This window comes from Schistocerca serialis, chromosome 10 (genome assembly GCF_023864345.2).
Source record: "Schistocerca serialis cubense isolate TAMUIC-IGC-003099 chromosome 10, iqSchSeri2.2, whole genome shotgun sequence".
NCBI lineage: Eukaryota > Metazoa > Arthropoda > Insecta > Orthoptera > Acrididae > Schistocerca > Schistocerca serialis.
Genome location: NC_064647.1, coordinates 249,004,384 through 249,025,694, shown reverse-complemented (window position 1 = coordinate 249,025,694; position 21,311 = coordinate 249,004,384). Strand labels below are relative to the sequence as shown.

Here is a 21,311-nt window from a genome sequence, read left to right as displayed (position 1 = left end):
CTGAGCTACCAAAGCGCAACTCACGCCCGGTACTCACAGCTTTACTTCTGCCAGTACCTCATCTCCTACCTTCCAAACTTTACGGAAGCTCTCCTGCGAACCTTGCAGAACTAGCACTCCTGAAAGAAAAGAGAGCTTCTGTAAAGTTTGGAAGGTAGGAGACGAGTACTGGCAGAAGTAAAGCTGTGAGTACCGGGCGTGAGTCGTGCTTCAGTAGCTCAGTTGGTAGAGCACTTGCCCGCAAAAGGCAAAGGTCCCGAGTTTGAGTCTCGGTCGGGCACACAGTTTTAATCTGCCAGGAAGTTTCATATCAGCGCACACTCCGCTGCAGAGTGAAAATGTCATTCTGGAAACATCCCCCAGGCTGTGGCTAAGCCACGTCTCCGCAATATCCTTTCTTTCAGGAGTGCTAGTTCTGCAAGGTTCGCAGGAGAGCTTCTGTAAAGTTTGGAAGGTAGGAGACGAGGTACTGGTAGAAGTAAAGCTGTGAGTACCGGGCGTGAGTCGTGCTGCGGTAGCTCAGTTGGTAGAGCACTTGCCCGCGAAAGGCAAAGGTCCCGAGTTCGAGTCTCGGTCGGGCACACAGTCTTAATCTGCCAGGACGTTTCATAACAGCGCACACTCTGCTGCAGATTGAAAATCTCATTCTGGAAACATCCCCCAGGCTGTGGCTAAGCCATGTCTCCGCAATATCCTTTCTTTCAGGAGTGCTAGTTCTGCAAGGTTCGCAGGAGAGCTTCTGTAAAGTTTGGAAGGTAGGAGACAAGGTACTGGCAGAAGTAAAGCTGTGAGTACTGGGCGTGAGTCGTGCTTCGGTAGCTCAGTTGGTAGAGCACTTGCCCGCAAAAGGCAAAGGTCCCAAGTTCGAGTCTCGGTCGGGCACACAGTTTTAATCTGCCAGGAAGTTTCATATCAGCCCACACTCCGCTGCAGAGTGAAAATCTCATTCTGTAAATAGCCTTTTGCTCCCTGTATTTTACACCTGCCACCTTCAGAATTTGAAAGAGAGTATTCCAGTCAACATTGTCAAAAGCTTTCTCTAAGTCTTCAAATGCTAGAAGCGTAGGTTTGCCTTTTCTTAATCTAACTTCTAAAATAAGTCGTGGGGTCAGTATTGCCTCACGTGTTCCCATATTTCTATGGAATCCAAACTGATCTTCCCCAAGGTGGACTTCTACCAGTTTTTCCATTCGTCTGTAAAGAATTCGCATTAGTAATTTGCAGCCGTGACATTAAACTGATAGTTCGGTAATTTTCACATCCGTCAACGCCTGCTTTCTTTGGGATTGGAATTATTATATTCTTCTTGAAGTCTGAGGGTATTTCACTTGTCTCATACATCTTGCTCACCAGATGGTAGAATTTTGTCAGGACTGGCTCTCCTAAGGCTGTCAGTAGTTCTAATGGAATGTTGTCTACTCCCGGGGCCTTGTTTCGACTTAGGTCTTTCAGTGCTCTATCAATATCTTCACGCAGTATGATGTCTCCCATTTCATCTTCATCTACATCCTCTTCCATTTCTATAACATTGCCCTCAAGTACATCGCCCTTGTATAGACCCTCTATATACTCCTCCCACCTTTCTGCTTTACCTTCTCTGCTTAGAACTGGGTTTCCATCTGAGCTCTTGATATTCATACAAGTCGTTCTCTTATCTCCAAAGGTCTCTTTAATTTTCCTGTAGGCAGTATCTATCTTACCGCTAGTGAGATAAGCCTCTACATCCTTACATTTGTCCTCTAGCCATGCCTGCTTAGCCATTTTGCACTTCCTGTCGATCTCATTTTTGAGACATTTTTATTCCTTTTTGCCTGCTTCATTTACTGCATTTTTATATTTTCTCCTTTCATCAATTAAATTCAATATTGCTTCTGTCACCCAAGGATTTCTACTAGTCCTCATCTTTTTACCTACTTGATCCTCTGCTGCCTTCACTACTTCATCCCTCAAAGCTACCCATTCTTCTTCTACTGTATTTCTTTCTCCCATTCTTGTCAATTGTTCCCTTATGCTCTCCCTGAAACTCTGTACAACCTCTGGTTTAGTCAATTTATTGAGGTCCCATCTCCTTAAGTTCCCACCTTTTTGCAGTTTCTTCAGTTTTAATCTGCAGTTCATAACCAATAGATTGTGGTCAGAGTCCACATCTGCCCCTGGAAATGTCTTAAGATTTAAAACCTGGTTCCTAAATCTCTGTCTTACCATTATATAATCTATCTGAAACCTGTCAGTATCTCCAGGCTTCTTCCATGTATACAACCATCTTTTATGATTCTTGAACCAAGTGTTAGCTATGATTAAGGTGTGCTCTGCGCAAAATTCCACCAGGTGGCTTCCTCTTTCATTTCTTAACCCCAGTCCATATTCACCTGTATGTTTCCTTCTCTTCCTTTTCTTACTATCAATTTCCAGTCACCTACTTGCTGTTATCCTGGGTGTAAGTTCTAAAACTTGTCTCAAATATTTGATGAAAATATTTGTTTTTACAACTAGATGTATCAGTTTTCAAGACAAATAATTTGCTAAAAAGTAAGTTGGTGAATTAATCCAATTCATTATAGGTCTCAAAGGAGATGATTCTTTGTGTAACCAAGCGAGGTGGCACAGTGGCTAGCACACTGGACTCGCATTCGGGAGAATGATAGTTCAATCCCATGTCTGGCCATCCTGATTTAGGTTTTCTGTGCTTTCCCTAAATAGCTCCAGGCAAATGCTGGGATGGTTCCTTTGAAAGGGCACGTCCAACTTCCTTCCCTAATCTGATGAGACTGATGACCTCGCTGTCTGGTCTCCTCCCCCAAAACAACCCAACCCAATTTTGTGTAACTTGAGTTATCCATATATTATGGGTGAGACAGGTATTCAAGGCATGAGATTCTTTGTAATAGAGCTACACATTCTGGGGTCTGATATCAGATTTTTCAGTTTCCAAATGGTTCTGTTCATCTCATCATTTTTCAACTTGTGGTATGTAGGATCAGCTAATAGCTGTTCCATCTTCTTGCAGTATTCCACACCTTCATAACAACTGTAGGTCTCCTCATATTTGATTTTATCACAATAATGCTTTCGTTACTCTTAGAGTTCATTAAGAGCTTTCCTTTTCTGCACCGATAGGTTGGTTTTGAGTGGTTTAGATTTCCAGAGAATTCTTGACACATTGTGTCTTACTTCTTTGACCTGCACCTTCAGAAAATGAAACGAGGAAATCTTCTCTTACTATCCAAGGATGATGGCCCTCCATTGGGAGCCAAAGATTTTTAACCAATACCCCACTTCTCCAGCACAAGTGTGGAAAAACTATGCTTTATAAGAGATGGCAACACTGATCTCTGACAATGTCCAATCTACTGTGGTCACCCAAATATTCTACAGAAGATACCAGCAATGGAGTTACAACATTGATTGTCTGAAGAAATGTGATGAGGCCTAATAACCCAGAAGATTTTAATTTCACAGAAATAATAAATTTGAACATCATGCATGATGCAGTAGATTTCACACATCTCATTATTTATGACTTCATATTTCCTGAACTATGATAGGTAGGTGGTTCTTATCCCAACAGCGATTGATGCCTGACAGTAAGCGATATGTGTATCAAGTCTGGTTGAAATCGGCTCAGTGGTTTAGGAGGAGATGTGGCACATTCATACATACCTAGATTATTATAGTGTGTATGGATGTATTTTATTACAGTATTATTGTATTACATACATAGCCCATACCCTATAGGATCTCTACACTGCAGATCTATGGGAAAACCAGTGTAATACAGCTACTCTGAACTAAATCAAATCAAACTGTGGTCTGCTGTGCTCTGCACAGTGGCTTGATGAGCACGTATCTTGTTGTTGAATAACTACTTGGGTGTGGTCAGGTGATTAGTATTCTGTGTAACAATACCCTGTGACTTCACATCTCTTTGCCACATGCAATCAGACTTTTTCTTTCAATTTCAGACAGCCAAAGCGAGACCAGCTAACTAACCCAGTGGTTTCACAAATCGCACAGAAGTATGGGAAGACAAATGCTCAGGTGCTGTTGCGCTACATCATACAACTCGGTGTGGCGGCCATACCTAAGAGCACTAATCCGGACCGTCTCCATCAGAACTTTGATGTAAGTATGTTGACAACGTCTTTGTGTGAGCTGTTGGATACAATTTCAGCAGCTTGCTCATATAATTGTGACATTAATTCTGGGCACTATTGAAATGTTCATTCATTTTAACATTACAAGATTTATGTAAATTGTAGTGCACTAAATCAATGGATTATGCTTCTGCTTTTTGTTTACCATATGCATACTACATATTCATCATATTTAGAAAATGATATGTTATTTTTATTGATAATAAATGAAGAGGCTTAAGTGACAATGATTTAAAAACTTCATTATTTTACATGTTTGTACAGCTGCCAAGTAAGTTTGTTATTAAACTTCCTGGCAGATTAAAACTGTGTTCCGCACCGAGACTCGAACTCGGGACCTTTTCCTTCCATGGGCAAGTGCTCTACTGACTGAACTACCCAAGCATGACTCGCAACCTGTCCTCACAGCTTCAGTTCTACCAGTACCTTGTCTCCTACCTTCCAACCTTCACAGAAGCTCTTCTGCGAACCTTGCAGATCTAGCACTCCTGGAAGAAAGGATATTGTGAAGACATGGCTTAGCCACAGCCTGGGCAATGTTTCCAGAATGAGATTTTCACTCTGCAGTGGGGTGTGCGCTGATAGGAAACTTCCTGGCAGATTAAAACTTTGTGCCGGACTGAGACTCAAACTCCGAGTTAGAGTCTTGGTCTGCACACAGAGTTTCAATCTGCCAGGAAGTTTCATATCAGTGCACACTCCGTTGAAGAGTGAAACTCTCAGTCTGGAAGTTTGTTATTTGTTCTGTTCTGACAAATCAACCAGTGAATGGATATTATTATTCCTTTATACAGTACTCAGCAATATATTATTATTATTGAAGACCAATATTTCTTTAAAATGAGCTGAGTTGACACAAAAGACATTATTGGAAACGATGTCTCTTCTACCGAAACATGCTTATTGCTTGCCAAGTAAAATAATTAGGGCAATAACACACCATGAAGAAAGTTATACTTACGAAGAAACAGTGCAAGGATTGGGTGGAGGTGCTACCAAGTCAGATCTGAGGACAGTCTGCGAGCAGTATGGGGAATCTCGGTCAAGCAAAACTGCTCCAAGATGTAGCTGAAAATAATACTCACTGATTGAGACTGTCATAGAATCTGCCATCTTTTTCTGCAAAGACATACATAAATGCCATCTTGAAGACTTCAGAGGTTGAAGACTCTGATCGAACAGTTAGACAAAAACTTTGTGAACAGTGTTTGCCAGTTAGAACACCAAGAAGGAAGCCTTACCATAAGAAAATGCAGAAGCATAAATGCATGCAATTGATACAAGCACATGGATAATGGATGCAGGAAGACTTGGGCTAGATTCATTTGGAGTAACAAGACTGAGATCAGCATCCTTGGAAGTGATGGAACTGAGTTTGTTTGCCCTCGACCAGACGCAGACGAAGACTTTTTTCCTGATTCCACCACTGCGACTGTGAAGCATAGCACCAGTGTAATGGTGGGGGCAGCATGGTAAGGCTTGACACTGGGCATCTGCAAGTGTTATGGGGCAACCTTAATGCCAAAAAGAACGGAGAAGAAGTATTAGTGTTGAATTTGCTTGCCCTCTCTCAGTGAATTGTTTCGTGGTGACAACGATCAGTGCATCTTCCAGCAATACGGTGTGCCATGTCACAGAGCCAGAATCAAAACTGCGTGGTTCACTGAGCATCACATTAGCGTGCTGACTTGGGCCAGCAACAGTCCTGACCTCAATGTGATTGTGGTCAAATTGCAACAACTGTTGTACCAAATAATTTGTAACACTCTGAAATTGTTGAGGTGTGAGTATTTTGTTTGATTTTTAATTAAATTTGATTAAATTGTTGTATTTTAACTGCAATTTTCAAACAGCAGGTATTATGGAATGCCTCCTGAAAATTTGTAGTAAATTATGATGTATATTTCAAGTAAAATAAACTCTTGAATGCAATATTCAATGAATCTCTACAGAGTGTCTGGAAATAATGCCACTGCTGTAGAATGAACAACTGTGATGTCATATATCATTTAGTTCTTTAAGTGGTTATGATGGATACAAACATCCATTGCCTGCTCATTCTTAGTGACTTCAATGCATCTGCATTCTCACTCTGCAAATCACTGTGAAGTACATGGAAGAGAATACTTAGCATGTTACTGCATATTATGGTTTCTTTCCCTTTCACATACAGAACACTGTGAGAATGAACCTGTAAATACATCTGTTTGTGCTGTATCATTGTCTTCAGAATCCCTAATGTAGCGATACGGTGGCATTGAAGAATATCTCTAGATCTTTCACTTAAAACTGTCTCTCATATCTTGATAAGTAGGTTTCGTGCAGTAGTGGGTGACTAACCTGGACAGTCTTCCAATACAGGTGTTTCAGCATTTCTGTGACTCATACAAACCTGTAGGAATTTGTACTTTCCTTTGTTGTACATGTTGGATATTCTCTTTTAGACTTCTCTGATATGTGTTCTGCACAGTTAAGCAATATTCTAAGATGGGAGGCATGAGTGTTTTGTAAGCAATCATCTTTGTTCACTGACTGCATATTTCCAGCATCCTGTCAGTGAACTGATGTCTGGCACTGGCTTTACCTATGACAGCCTATGTGATCATTCCATTTTGTATTCCTACAAACTCCTACTCCCAGGTATTTGTTTGAATTGACTGTTTCCAGTTGTGATTTACTGATGTTGTCGTCATAGGATACAACACCTTTACATTTTGTAGAGCAGACAATTTTAAATTTCATTTCTGTACATTTTAAACAAGTCAGTGATATTTACACCAGTTTGAGATCTTACCAGAGACTGAGTGGATATTTGTGATGCTTTTTTTCAGACAGTATTTCATTAAAGATGACTGCATTCTCGGCAGAAAATCTTAAAATACTATTAATTGTTTTCGTTTGTAATGTGGAGCTGGGCCACGTTTTGTAAATGTTATTCGTGTGTACTGCGTGTGAAACTAAGATGATGAGGTTGAAAGTTACGTCCATTGACTGGAATAGCACTCACATAGTGCATATTGAAAAGTGTATTAAGCTTGTGTTCGAAAACATAAACGCACAAATATTTCATCAGGCAGAACTACACAGCTCTGCAGCAAGCGAATAACATAAACAAAACTAGGTCCAACTAAGAATGCTTGTAACCTGCCATCTGAAGATGGATTTGTAATGAAAAAATCCGAAACCAGTCATGGTCTGAAGATAATAAACCTTTTTAAACCATACATGTGGCTGGTAGCTGTTTTTTATATAAATGATAAACTATTAATATTGTATACCTGGTCTTTCATATATAATTTTAGCAGCAAGAGTCCCAACACACTTCTCTGTGGCACATGTGAAATTACTTCCGTATATGCCAATGATTTTTTAGTCATAGTAACACATTGCACCCTTCCTTTCAAGAAATTCCCAGTCCTGTGACAAACTTTGTTTGATACATTATGTGGTCTTATTTTCATTGATACACATTCATTATATAGTACTAAATGAGTAAAATGCATTTTGGAAGTCAAGAAGTACTGCATCCATCAGCTAACATGTCTCTCCACAGAATTCTGTCGCCTTTTGTTAACAGAAATGACAATTTACATGCTGGTTGATGTTGACATGATGTCAGTTAAAGGTTATTCCAATAGACAGTACCTATGATCAATCAAGAGAACTTGATCTCATCTAGTTCTAATGTTTTTGTCATGAGTGCATTTTCTTTGTGTTTACTAGTGGGCAACCTTTTTAAGTGGTAAAAAGGCATTGTTTGTCAGAATCAGGAAGAGGACCACTGCTCATAAAAGTTGATGATTACTTTAGTGACTGATTTGAGTTCTGGCAGAACACGTACAGTGAGGAAAATGAGTTATCTGGACTCCAAATCATTTGCTGGGAGTACAGTACCATAACAGAAGCTACAATATGAGTTAATGTGCCACTGTTACAGAATGATGTCTTTTGTAGGTGAGTCTTTGTGCAAAACAATAGGTGAGTGATCAACCTGAACTGAAAATTTTGTGGTAGAGAGGATGCAGCATGTTATCTCAGATGGAGAATCATTGACAGATGTAGAAGTAATTTCGGGTGTGCAACTAGAAGTCTGTTGGGACCATTGTTGCTTATGTTGTATATTAATGATGTTGTATATTAATGACCTGACAGACAATATTTACAGTAATCTTAGACTTTTAAAGATGATAAAATTATTTACAATGAAGTATTAGGTGAACAACAGCCATTATGGGCCACTCAAGCTAAAATTGGTGTCATTTTGGAATTAGGTGTAACTGCTAAAACCTTTATCTGAAAATTTCTATAGATTTTTTTAAAAAAAGTTTTTTTGTGGCTAACCAAGAATTGTAATCTGTTTAAATATGAAAAGTACACTATAGCAAAAAAGAAAAACATGTACAACTGAAACAAAGATTTTACTGTGGACGATAATATTTTGGTTCTTTCACACTGTTGAAGCTAATTCAACAGTAATTGTCTAATTTTCAATGTTAAAAGTTAAAATAACTGTTTTAAATGTGAAATTGTCGAAAAACAATGTTGGCCAAAGCTCCATCTGAGGCGTCATAGATGCCTGCCGATTTCCTGCAATTGATTTTAATCTCCTTTGCATTATACTTGTAAGAACCTTAAAAACTATCTGATCAACAGCAGCTTTCAGTCATTTTGTCTTCCAAAACACTCGAAACTATTTGCTTCATTGCAGTATCACCCCAGTCCCCTGCATCCACACTGCAATCTTCTTCTTCAAATTTGGTATCATTCCCTAAACACACAGAATAGATTTGCTTTTGTGGCCCATAGCACCTGAATTTGATATGGCAGAAGCAGACATCAACTTGAATGAACAGGATTTCATTATTACAATAAATCTTCATTAGACTCATTAATTATTAATACTAGAATGATAATATTACTTTTTGCCTTCACCAGTAATAATCAGTGTTGAAAATTACACTATTCCCCAGCTTCAACACTGGAAAACAAATAAAATTTATTTATGGCACAGACTCGACAATTACATCATTTAAGTTCATCCAAATAGAAGAGTGATGTGTTGTGCTTTATTCCAAACACTGCACACATTCTCTGTCTGACGGCAAATCCAAGAAATACCAAGTGCCACTACTTCTTGCCAGCATGTACTAACTGCTGTTCCCCTAACTGAAAAAAAGCTGTATGAATGTCCAATCAGATCTTTTTATAAGATTTCTAAGTGGTGCGAAGACTGACTTCTTGCTTTAATGCCCATAAATGTAAAATCATCCACTTCACAAAATGTAGAGATGCCTACAATTTCAGTGAGTCACAACAGTAATTTGTCAACACATACAAATATCTGGGTGTAACATGTAGGGATATGAAATGGAATGATCACATAGGTTCAGTCGTAGGTAAAGCAGGTGGCAGACTTTGATTCATTGGTGCAATACTGAGGAAAATTGGTCTGCTAAGGAGACTGTCTACAAATCACTCGTGCGACACATTCTAGAATATTGCTCAAGTGTGAGGGACCCATACCAGATAGGACTAGCTGCATGTGTTGAACAGATACAGACCAAAGCAGCACGAATAGTCACATATTTGTTTGAATCTTCTGATATCAGCGTCAAAATGGGTGCAATACTGAGGAAAATTGGTCTGCTAAGGAGACTGTCTACAAATCACTCGTGCGACCCATTCTAGAATATTGCTCAAGTGTGAGGGACCCATACCAGATAGGACTAGCTGCATGTGTTGAACAGATACAGACCAAAGCAGCACGAATAGTCATATATTTGTTTGAATCTTCTGATATCAGCGTCAAAATGCAGAAAAAACTAACCTGTAAAACACTTGAAAATAGACAAAGTCATCCCAAGAATATGTACTTAAAAAGTTTCAAGAACCAACTTTAAATGATGATTCCTGATACATGCTACAACTCTCTACATAATGCTCCCATATGGATGTCGAAGACAATACCATACTAATTACAATGTGCACCAAGATGCTTAAACAGTGATTCTATCCATGCTGCATAGATAAATGGAATGGGAAGAAGCCGTGATGACTGGTACAATAGAAAGTACCCATTTCCATGCACCTCACTGTGGCTTGCAGAGAATGTATGCTGATGTCCATGGGAACTAAAACTATTTGATCCGAAGTATCTGGATACCTATTACTGGACATTAATGTGGAATGTGTTCACTCTTCAACATTATGAACTGTGGACACTTTCAGTGAGTCTCTGAATGTCTGTGGAGAAATGGCAGGCCATTCCTCCTCAAGAACTGAGACCAGAAAAGGTAAATGATCTTGGGCGCAGAGTCTGAAGTGAAGTCAATGCTCTAACTCATTGCATAAGTGTTCCTCTGGATTCAGGTTGGGGCTCTAGGCATGCCAGTCTATTTCAGGAATGTTATAGTCCACATACCACTGCCCCACAGATGCTGCTTTATGAAAGAATGCAATCTCATGCTGATAGAAACAATATTGTCTCCAAAAATGAATTATTAGCTGCAACAGGCAGAAGGTGTGCTTTGTTGGTGCTGCACATTTTTAGCAAATTTGATCGAAATACACTCACACTGCAGTGTTCTTCTTCAGCACGCCAATGTAGAAGTGTGCACAGAATGAGCTAAGTGAAAAATCCTTGAAATCCACACATATATTTATATATAAAAGCTGATATAGGAATTTTGTGTGAGAGGTCATGTACAAGATCATGTTCCAATTTAAAGTTTTAGATTCAAATATTTCATGTCATTTCTGCTTAATCTTCCTCTGACTGTTTAAATATCCATTTATATTGTGATATATTGTGAAATTTTGAACATTTGTGAGTGCCGTTATCATTAATTATAGGATTAAACTTAATCTTCTAAAATTTTTGGGAACAGTAGGCCTATCCTCATTCAAAACAATTGTTTTCTAATTTCATTGTACAATTATTTGAGGAATAGGTTATTTCCAGAATTTTTGAGCACTCACAAAATTAAATTTTCGTAAGTTACTGGTGCAAGTGTTTTGGATGCATAGTTTATTTTGTAGCAAATCAGCATTTGTGGTTACAGTATGCCAAAGAACACATCAACTGTCAACTTCACTGTGTATGAATGCAAATAAACATGTGTTTTTGAAAATGTTCAGAAGCTACAATTGTCCATTGCAGAATCTACAAGTGATTTGTAGCAAACCAGCGTTTGTGGTTTAGTTACTGTAGCAGTTTTCTAGCTAACATATTGTGTTACATCTAGTTTTCCCTTAAAAAAGGGTAGCCCTATATAGTATCCACATTTAGTGCTGTTTTCAAGTTTGCTAACAACTGTAATTAACCTCAAAATGTTTTAGGAAACTAGTAGTTTTTACCACAGGTTTCTGTGTTGCATTAACAGAAATCTTGTTTTGTGCATTTGCTTCAATTATTATAGGAAATTAGCAATTTCTTAGCTCAAGTGATTATAAGATAATCAGTGGGCTAAATTGAAAGTTATTTGTTCACTGCTTTATAATAAATTGCACCAGCCAAAATGGAGCCCTACTGTGAATGTTGTTCTCGAACATGGGGTGAGCTGCTTGATGTTCGTAAGCAGCTGGAAATTGCTTTCACTACTGTCAAATGATTGGCAGCTGCTGTGAATTGGTGTGTTGGAAGAGCTTCTCAGAGTCGTGTACCTGCAATAACTGTACCTCAAGTACTATCCTGTCCAGTGGAAAAGTGCAGGACCTGTCGTTACTCGTCACTTGACTGTGAGTGGCGTGTCAATGGTAGATCTAGGTGTCCTGTACAGTGTGGACGGGGACCAGAGAAGACTCAGGGTGTTGTACCAATCCCCCTAACCTACAAGAAACTGAAACTGGGCCAGTGATACTCACTTCACCCATTTGGGGAAACCTCTTTTGTCTGTTGTCAGGAGGGCGCAAGCACAAAAGGGTAGTGGTCTATTTATCATCAGCAAATGTATGGCCAATGACGGTACCTCTTAGGGAAATGGCAGCAAGGGACAGGAAAGGACACCGGGTGCACTCAGTGTGTATGCTTGAAGGCCTCATTCAACATTTTGAAGAGGCTATTCCAGCAGCCATTGAGTGAACAGGGTGCAACCAACTGCACATTATGGTGCACATTGCAACAAATGATGCCTGTTATCAGGGCTATGATGTCATTCTTGGGCATTCCAGCTACAGGCAGAGTAGGTCGAGAAGACCAGCCTCGTATATGGAGCTTCAACCGAGCTCACAATTTGCAGCATTGTCCCCAGAACTGTTCGTGGCCCTTTGTTTCTGAGTCGAGTAGAAGGACTGAACCAGAGATATTGAAAGTTCTGTGACAAGCTAGGCTGCAATTTCGTGACCTTACGCTGTAAGATTGAGAACTGTAGGGTTCCCCTATATGCACCTGGTGTGCACTGCACATCAGAGGCTGCTACTCAGGTAGCTGACTGTTTGGGGTGCACACAATGGTTTATTAGATTAGGTGACTATCCATCAAGTTCAGATGATGATAGCTGTAGGAAACCCTGAGGTGTCAGTGTAAGATCGAAAGAGCTGCCTCTTGCAGGTGAGAGTATTAAAATCCTAACAGTAAACTGCTGTAGCATTTGCAAAAGAGTGTCAGAGTTTGAAGCACTCCTGAAAAGCAGTGAATCTCATATAATCCTAGGTACAGAAAGCTGGGTGAAACCTGAAATTGATAGAAGTCATATTTTTGGGGAAAATATGACTGTATATTGAAAGGATGGGCAAATAGGGAATGGAGGGAGAGTATTTGTCACAGTAGACAAGAAACTGAAATCCACCAAGGTAGAAACTGAAGCTGCACGTGAGATTGTTTATACAAGACTCAGTATCAGGGGTGGTTGTATAATAATAATTGGATCCTTCTTATCGCCCCCTGTACTCATCTCTGAAGGAACCAAAAACTTTAGAGAAAACCTTGGTTCACTTGTACATAAGTTCACCAATCATGCTGTAATCACTGATGGAGACTTTAATTACTCAACAATTAATTGGGAAAATTACAATTGTGTTAGTCACGGGTGCGATAAGACACCCTGTGAAACTGTACTAGATGTTTTCCCTGAAAACTACCTAGAACAGATAGTTAGGAACCCCACTCATATTGGAAATATATTGCACCTAATGGCAACAAAAAGCCTGACCTCTTTGAGGATGTCCACATCGAAACTGGTATTAGTGACCAAGACGTGGTTGTGGCAAAAATGAATACCAAAGCATGAAGGCCAAATAAAACAAGCAGAAAGTTATAAATGTTTGGTAAACTAGATAAAAAATCAGTAATAGTTTATCGCAATGAGGAACTTGAAACTTTCAGCACGGGTCGGGAATATGCAGAGGAATTCTGGCTCAGGGTAAGAGAACAGTTGACCATGCACTGGAGAGAGATGTACTCAACAGAATAATTCATAGTCACTGTACAGAAACTTCTAAAGAAGCAGAGATTACAGCATAACAGATGTAAAACAAAGTGTAGGGCTGTGATAGAGAGTTGCTAAATGAAACCCATTTGTCTGTCAAGCAAGCAATGCGTGATGCCTTCAATGACTACCGTAGCAGAATATTGTCACGTGATCTTTCACAAAACCCAAAGAAACACTGGTCATTTGTAAAAACTGTTAGTGGCACCGAAGTTAGCGTCCAGCCCCTAGTGAATGAGAGAGGAACTGAAACTAAGGGTAGCAAAGCAGTAGCTGAAATGCTTGATCCCATTTTCAAATGCTCCTTTACAAAGGAAAACCCAGGAGAATTGGCCCAATTTAATCCTTGTACCATTGAAAAGATGAACGGAATAAGTATTAGTGTCAGTGGTGTTGAGAATCAGCTGAAATTGGTAAAATCAAACAATACTCCAGGGCCCTGTGGAATCCCTGTCTGATTCTATACTGAATTTGCAGCTGAGTTAGTCTCTCTTCTAACTATAACACAGGTCTGCAAAAAATTATAATAATAATAAAAATTTGAAAATTGTTTTAGTTTTGGTTACTGATTTCTGTGTAGTTTTTGGTGCTGATTTCAGAAATGCCATTGGTTTTTTTTCTATCACGTAAGGTTTGTCCACAAAAAGAGGTAATGTTTTTAGGAAAAATCCTAAAAAAGGCCATTTTTATATCAGTATTATTCATGTGTAATGTTATTAAACATAGGTTAATATTAAACATAGAGTAAGAAAAGTTGATAAGGCTTTATTACGTCACTATTGCAAATCTTTGTAGTAACGTTTCCCTTTTCCTTCCAAATTTCTTTGTATACTTTTCCTGAAGTGGAGTTGAGGATTTTCTCTTTTTAACATTCAACAATATTCACCCACCATATTCACATCCCAATGTCCCTAATATCTTCGTTCCATTTCTTTTGTATCTTGATGGAATGTTCTCCTTGTTCTTCACAGACAGCTGGAAAATAGTCGAGATGAAAATGAAGGAAATGAACTTCAATGCTTATGTTGCAGCCCAACAGTTTGTAGTTAGTCAACAGATTGGCTACAATATTCTTATAGTTTGGGTCTTTTTTATTTTGTAGAAAACTGGTTACCATTTGTTTAAAAAACTTTCATGATTTCCTTTCTCAGTTTTCCATTTTCAACTCAAAGTTTTCATTCTTCATAAGTTTTCTTATATCGGGCTGCTCCCAAAGATATCTAAAACACTCTCCTTCTTTAGGCAATGCTTTGACAAATTGTTTTGTCTGTCCCAACATGATTTGAGTGGCAAAAGTAAAACCTTTTTAGGATCCATGAAATTCACCTTCTCAATTTTCTTAACTCAAGGAACCAAAATTTTACTTACTGGCTGTTCTGTTTTAACAAAATTTTGTTTACAGTCATGGCTATCCCATTCACAGAGAAAGCAGGGGAACTTTGTGTAGCCACTCTATTGGCCTAGTAGCATAGAGGTCATTTTCACATCCCCACAAATGGTCCATTTATGACCAGAGTACTTAAGCTTGTTAAGGACCAGGTCAAGATTCTCATAAAATTATTTCAAACGAACTGAATATCCTACTGGTACAAATGCGTATTGGTTGCCATTGTGCAGAACAGCTTTCAGGCTTCTTTTGGAGGAATCAATAAAAAGTCTCCATTCATTGGGTTCATATTTGGTATTGAATGTCTCTATCAACCCAAGAGCATTAGTTCAAAACGAGGTCACCCACTCAACAGAAAAAAGGCACAAACTCTTTTTCTCTACTCCTGTACCAAGAAAAGGATGATTCAGGAGCCAACAACCCTTTTTTTTTCAACCCAGACTCTGAAATCTTGGCTGAATCCTTTGGAAGGCCTAAGTCTCTAACCAGATCATTTAGTTCTGACTGTGTGAAGAGTTTTGGCTCATTGTTGCAGGGCTCATAACTACTATCAACACCATTGTTATCACTGCTTTGAGACAACTGGCCAGCATCGTCCAAAATGTTTTCAAATTTAGCTAGAGGACAAGGTACAGGTAAATGAAGCCCATGAGGAACAGGGTACATAGCTGAAGGAATGTTCAGATACAGAATCTCCTTTTTATTTTTCAGATTAAAACCTTGCACACAGCAAGAGCAAACCAAAAGGTTATAGTGTCTACATTTGTTAAAAACACCTTGAAAGTAAAAATTAAATATGTGATTTGTGGATAAAAATAAGATGATGGAATTTTTTCACTATTTTATCTGAAATCAGCACAAAAAATACCATAAGAATCACTAAGAAAATTTTAAACGATTTTTTCCGTCAAAGACCAGTATAATGTATCGTGCCCGGTTCTTGGAAAAAGGCATAGGTTACATCAATCTACAGTAATGGTAATGCAAGTGATCCACAAAACTACTGTCCAATATTCTTGACACTGATTTATTGTGGGATCTTAGAACATATTCTGATTTCAAACATAATGAGGTATCTTGAACACAACGACCTCCTCAATTCCATCCAGCATGGTTATTGAAAACATTGAACATGTGAAACTCAACTTGCACTTTTCTCACATTACATACTGAAAGCTTTGGACAAGGGTATCAGATAGATTCTGTATTTCTTGATTTCCATAAAGTATTTCACTCAGTACCACACATACACCTATTGTCAAAAGTATGATCATATGGGGTAACAAATGAAATTTGTGATTAGATTGAGGACTTTTTGATTAGAAGGACACAGTATGTTATCATGGATGGAGAGTCATTGTCAGATGTAAAAGTAATTTCTGGAGTGCCTCAGGGAAGTGTGTTGGGACCATGCCATTCATGTCGGTTTTTTTTTTTTAACTGATCTTGCAGGCAATATTGATAGTAAAAGTAAGCTTTTCACAGATGATGCATTTATCTATAATGAAGTTCTGCCAGAAAGAAGTTGCATAAATATTCAATCAGATCTTGATAAGACTTCAAAGTGGTGCACAAATTGGCAACTTGCTTTAAACGTTCAAAAATGTAAAATTGTGCACTTGACAAAGTGAAAAATACAGTATTCCGTGGCTATAAAATCAATGAATCACTGTTGGAATCGGCCAACTCTCACAAATACTTGGGCATAACATTTTGTAGGGATATGAAACTGAATTATCACATAGGCTCATTCGTGGGTGAAGCAGGTGATAAATTTCAAACAATGGAAAATCCAGGATGGAATGTAACAATATTGTGAAAAGGAAAGTTGCTACTCACCATATAGCGGAGATACTGAGTCGCAGATAGGCACAACAAAAAGACTGTCACAGATAATAGCTTTCGGCCAGTAAGGCCTCCATCAGAATTAGATGGGAACCACACACATATGCACTCACACAAACGTAACTCACACACACATATCTGCAGTCGCAGGCAGCTGAGGGGCTATTATTTGTGAGTCTTTTTGTTGTGCCTATAGAATGCCACGCCAAGGGACCCGGGTTTGATTCTCGGCTGGGGCAGGAGATTTTCTCTGCTCAGGGACTGGATGTTGTGTTGTCCTCATCATCATTTCATCCCCATCTCTGGCGCGCAAATCGCCCAATGTGACGTCGAATGCAATAAGCACTCGTTCTCAGCAGCCAAACTTTCCTGACTGGGGGACTCCCGGACCACAATGCTGTACGCTCATTTCATTTTTAGGGATGTGCAATTAATCTACAAAGGAGATTGCTTAAAATTCAGTTGTGCAACTGTTTCTGGAATATTGCTCAAATATGTGGGACCTGTACTAGATAGGTCTAACAGTGGATACTGAACGTATACAGAGAAGGGCAGCACGGATGGTCACAGGTTTGTTTGATCTGTGGGAGAGTGGCACAGAGACACTGAAGAAACTTAACTGGCATACTCTCGAAGAGAGACATGAATTGTCCTGAGAAAATTTACTAACAAAGTTCCTGAGACCATAATTAAATGATGATTTTTGGAATATACTACAACCCACTATGTATCGCTCACATAGAGAATGTGAGATGAGAATAATTGCTGCACACACACAGAGGCATTCAAATAAACACTTCCTGTGCTCCATACGTGAATGGAATGGGAAGAAAGCCTAAGAACTTTTGTAAATGCCTTGTTGCTCCTGCTGTGGAGGCTGAGTTGCCACTGTTATGGTAAGCCAAGTTTGTGAGTTTGTGAAACAACATCTGGTGCAATACACCACAAAGACATTTCTCCCTGCCACTATTACATAGCTATGCCCCAGGGTCAGGTAATAGTATGGGAGAATGAAGGTTCTACAACACTCTAACAAATTAGTAACAAAGTCACACAAATGAGTTAAAAAGGTTTATTTATCTGTGCAATTTGTTGAATGATTAAGTATGCAACGCTGCTTGTAATATAACACAAATAAAAGGCCTTCAATGGCTAAGTGCATATAATCATAGGTAAACTTCACAGTACATAGTAAATGCAATTTACATTAACTGTCTGTTCACTTTTAAGAGTTCACTAAATGACGTTCCCTGTCTAGGTCAGCCCAGGATGATGATCTATAACCGAGTGGGGAATAGCTCTGTGCTATCTTATGGGTAGGCTTCTGTCCGTTGTCATCCGGTTATTTGCGGATTGTACTCTGCTGGCAACTGGATGAAGCAAAGTTGACACCTCCATCCTCAGCACCGCCCATGGTCTTAATTAGTAGACACAGCAATAACTTGTCAGAATACCCTCGTACCTATCACCATCCAAACAAATTACTGCATGCCTACTACTAGCTGCTGCCATAGCAAAAGAGGCTCTTCATGTCAGAATCAGTAATAGTTTCTTCAAATGCACAGAGAGTAGGGTAATGCTGAAAGTTAGATTGAGGTGTTTTTTAAGGAAATAGAATCGATCCAACAACTAGAACATGTAACAGTCAAATACAATTCTGTAACTAATGAACAACAGAATAAGAACTATTCTAAGAGTAAGTGCAAAAAGGTCATAGAATACAGGACCTCTGGTGGCTGATGCAGAGGCACTTTGACAGTGTTACAAAAATTTCGCACAAAAACCGCACAATTTACACTGCACTGTAATGTCACTTCTGTCTGCTAGACAAGCCCCCACTGGGAAAGCAGAGAGCCACCCAATAAACATACAGGGAATTGGAGTCATCAGACTGGTAGTGTTTTGCATCTGCAGGGCTTCTTGGTATCAACGGTTGTCAGAACTGGCAGTAACGAAGCAGGTGGAACTGGGTCAGGGTTATGCTGTGTTGTCCACAGTGGAATTTCTTTTTGAAAGAGATATGCAGGTTTCACACATTCTAATGTGACAGTAGTGATTTTGCCATTAATGATAATATTGAGCATGCAGTCTCCTCATCACACCACTTTATGTGATCCTGAGTAAGGTGGTTGTAACAGGGATTTGATGCTGTCACAGCATAGCATTATGTGTCTATATGTAGGAACCCATTCGGATCTCTGGCTGGGGACTACTCAGGAGGACGTTGTTATCAGGAGAAAGAAAACTGGCATTCTACAGGTTGGAGCATGGAATGTCAGATCCCTTAATTGGGCAGGTAGGTTAGAAAATTTAAAAAGGGAAATGGAAAGGTTAAAGTTAGATATAGTGGGAATTAGCAAAGTTTGATGGCAGAAGGAACAAGACTTTTGGTCAGGTGAATACAGGGTTATAAATACAAAATCAAATAGGGGTAATGGAGGAGTAGGTTTAATAATGAATAAAAAAAATAGGTATGTGGGTAAACTACTACAAACAGCATAGTGAACGCATTATTGTGACCAAGATAGATATGAAGCCCACACCTACTACAGTAGTACAAGTTTATATGCCAACTAGCTCCACAGATGACGAAGAGATTGATGAAATGTATGATGAGATAAAAGAAATTATTCAGATAGTGAAGGGAGATGAAAATTTAATTGTCATGGGTGACTGTAAATCGATAGTAGGAAAAGGAAGAGAAGGAAATGTAGTAGATGAATATGGAATGGGGCTAAGAAATGAAAGAGTAAGCCGCCTGGTAGAATTTTGCACAGAGCATAACTTAATCATAGCTAACACTTGGTTCAAGAATAATAAAAGAAGGTTGTATACATGGAAGAATCCTGGAGATACTAGAAGGTATCAGATAGATTATATAATGTTGAGACAGAGATTTAGGAACCAGGTTTTAAATTGTAAGACATTTCCAGGGGCAGATGTGGACTCTGACCACAATCTATTGGTTATGAACTGTAGATTAAAACTGAAGAAACTGCAAAAAGGTGGGAATTTAAGGAGATGGGGCCTGGATCAACTGACTAAACCAGAGGTTGTACAGAGTTTCAGGGTGAGCATTAGGGAATGATTGACAAGAATGGGGGAAAGAAATACAGTAAAAGAAGAATGGGTAGCTTTGAGAGATGAAAAAGTGAAGGCAGCAGAGGATCAAGTAGGTAAAAAGATGGGGGCTAATAGAAATCCTTGGGTAACAGAAGAGATACTGAATTTAATTGATGAAAGTAGACAATTCAAAAATGCAGTAAATGAAGCAGGCAAAAAGGAATACAAACGTCTCAAAATTAGATCGACAGTAAGTGCAAAATGGCTAAGCAGGGATGGCTGGAGGACAAATATAAGGATGTAGAGGCGTATATCACTAGGGGTAAGACAGATATTACCTACAGGAAAATTAAAGAGACCTTTGGAGAAAAGAGAACCACTTGTATGAATATCAAGTGCTCAGATGGAAACCCAGTTCTAAGCAAAGAAAGGAAAGCAGAAAGGTGGAAGGAGTATATAGAGGGTCTATACAAGGGTGATTTGTATTTGTATTTGTATTTATTTATTTATCCTGTGGATCACATATTGTACAAAGTACACATGATATAGGACAAGTCATTTTTCTTAACAAATATCATTTAAAAAATGTACACAAAATTGTTCATTGATGAATATAGTAACTTCACATACAGAGAATACAAACAATTTACATGGGGAACTAAGAAACATGTAGGCAATGTAGTGCTACTTTAAATTTACACAAATAATCACTGAGATTACAGAATAGTGAAAATGTCAACTGGAAACACAACAGAAGGACAATGTCATTTAAAAACTACATTAAACATGAAATTAACATTGAGATTTCACAGACAATTAAGTTTTAATAGTAATAGAATGTGTACTTGTACATTCAAAAAGCGAGCTGAAAAATTTTTGGGAAGTGAAACTGAAACATAGTTGTGTATAGTAGAAATTAGGTTATTATTTTGCCTACAGAATGTTTTACTCTAATCACAGTATTTTACAAAGGAAATTTATAATTTTTCATTTCCAGGAATTCTTGTACTGAATAGAAACAGTGCTTTGTCAGAAATGCCTTTAGTTTATTTTTAAATATTGGATCTGGGGAAGTTTTTATTTGTTCTGGAATTTTATTGTGTAATACGACACCCAGATGACTTATATATTTTTGGTATGATGATGTCCTTGAAAAAATTTGATGGATATTAGATTGCCCTCTGGTATAATGAGCGTGTATATCATTGTTTTGGATTAATTTGCCTGTTCTTGAGAGGTAATCCCTGGTGAATAGGATTGTTTCTTGAATGAATAGGGATGGGATGCTTAGAACATTAAGTTTTATAAATTGACGTTTACAGGATTCCAGCCTTTTTACGCCATGGATTATCCTCAGTGCTCTTTTTTGTAGTTTAAATATATTTGTGCTGTGAGTTGAATTTCCCCAAAAGATGATTCCATAGCGGAGCAGTGAGT

The 21,311-nt window shown here is 38.7% G+C and overlaps 1 protein-coding gene across 1 annotated transcript in view; it reads left to right on the top strand.

Annotated features, from left to right (window-relative positions):
• The window catches only part of LOC126425157 (1,5-anhydro-D-fructose reductase-like), an 82,283-nt gene that overhangs the window by 37,551 nt on the left and 23,421 nt on the right, over positions 1–21,311 (top strand). The window contains exon 5 of the mRNA XM_050088107.1: positions 3,963–4,122. Coding sequence (XP_049944064.1) covers positions 3,963–4,122 — 160 coding nt within the window. The remainder of the gene's footprint in view (positions 1–3,962; positions 4,123–21,311) is intronic.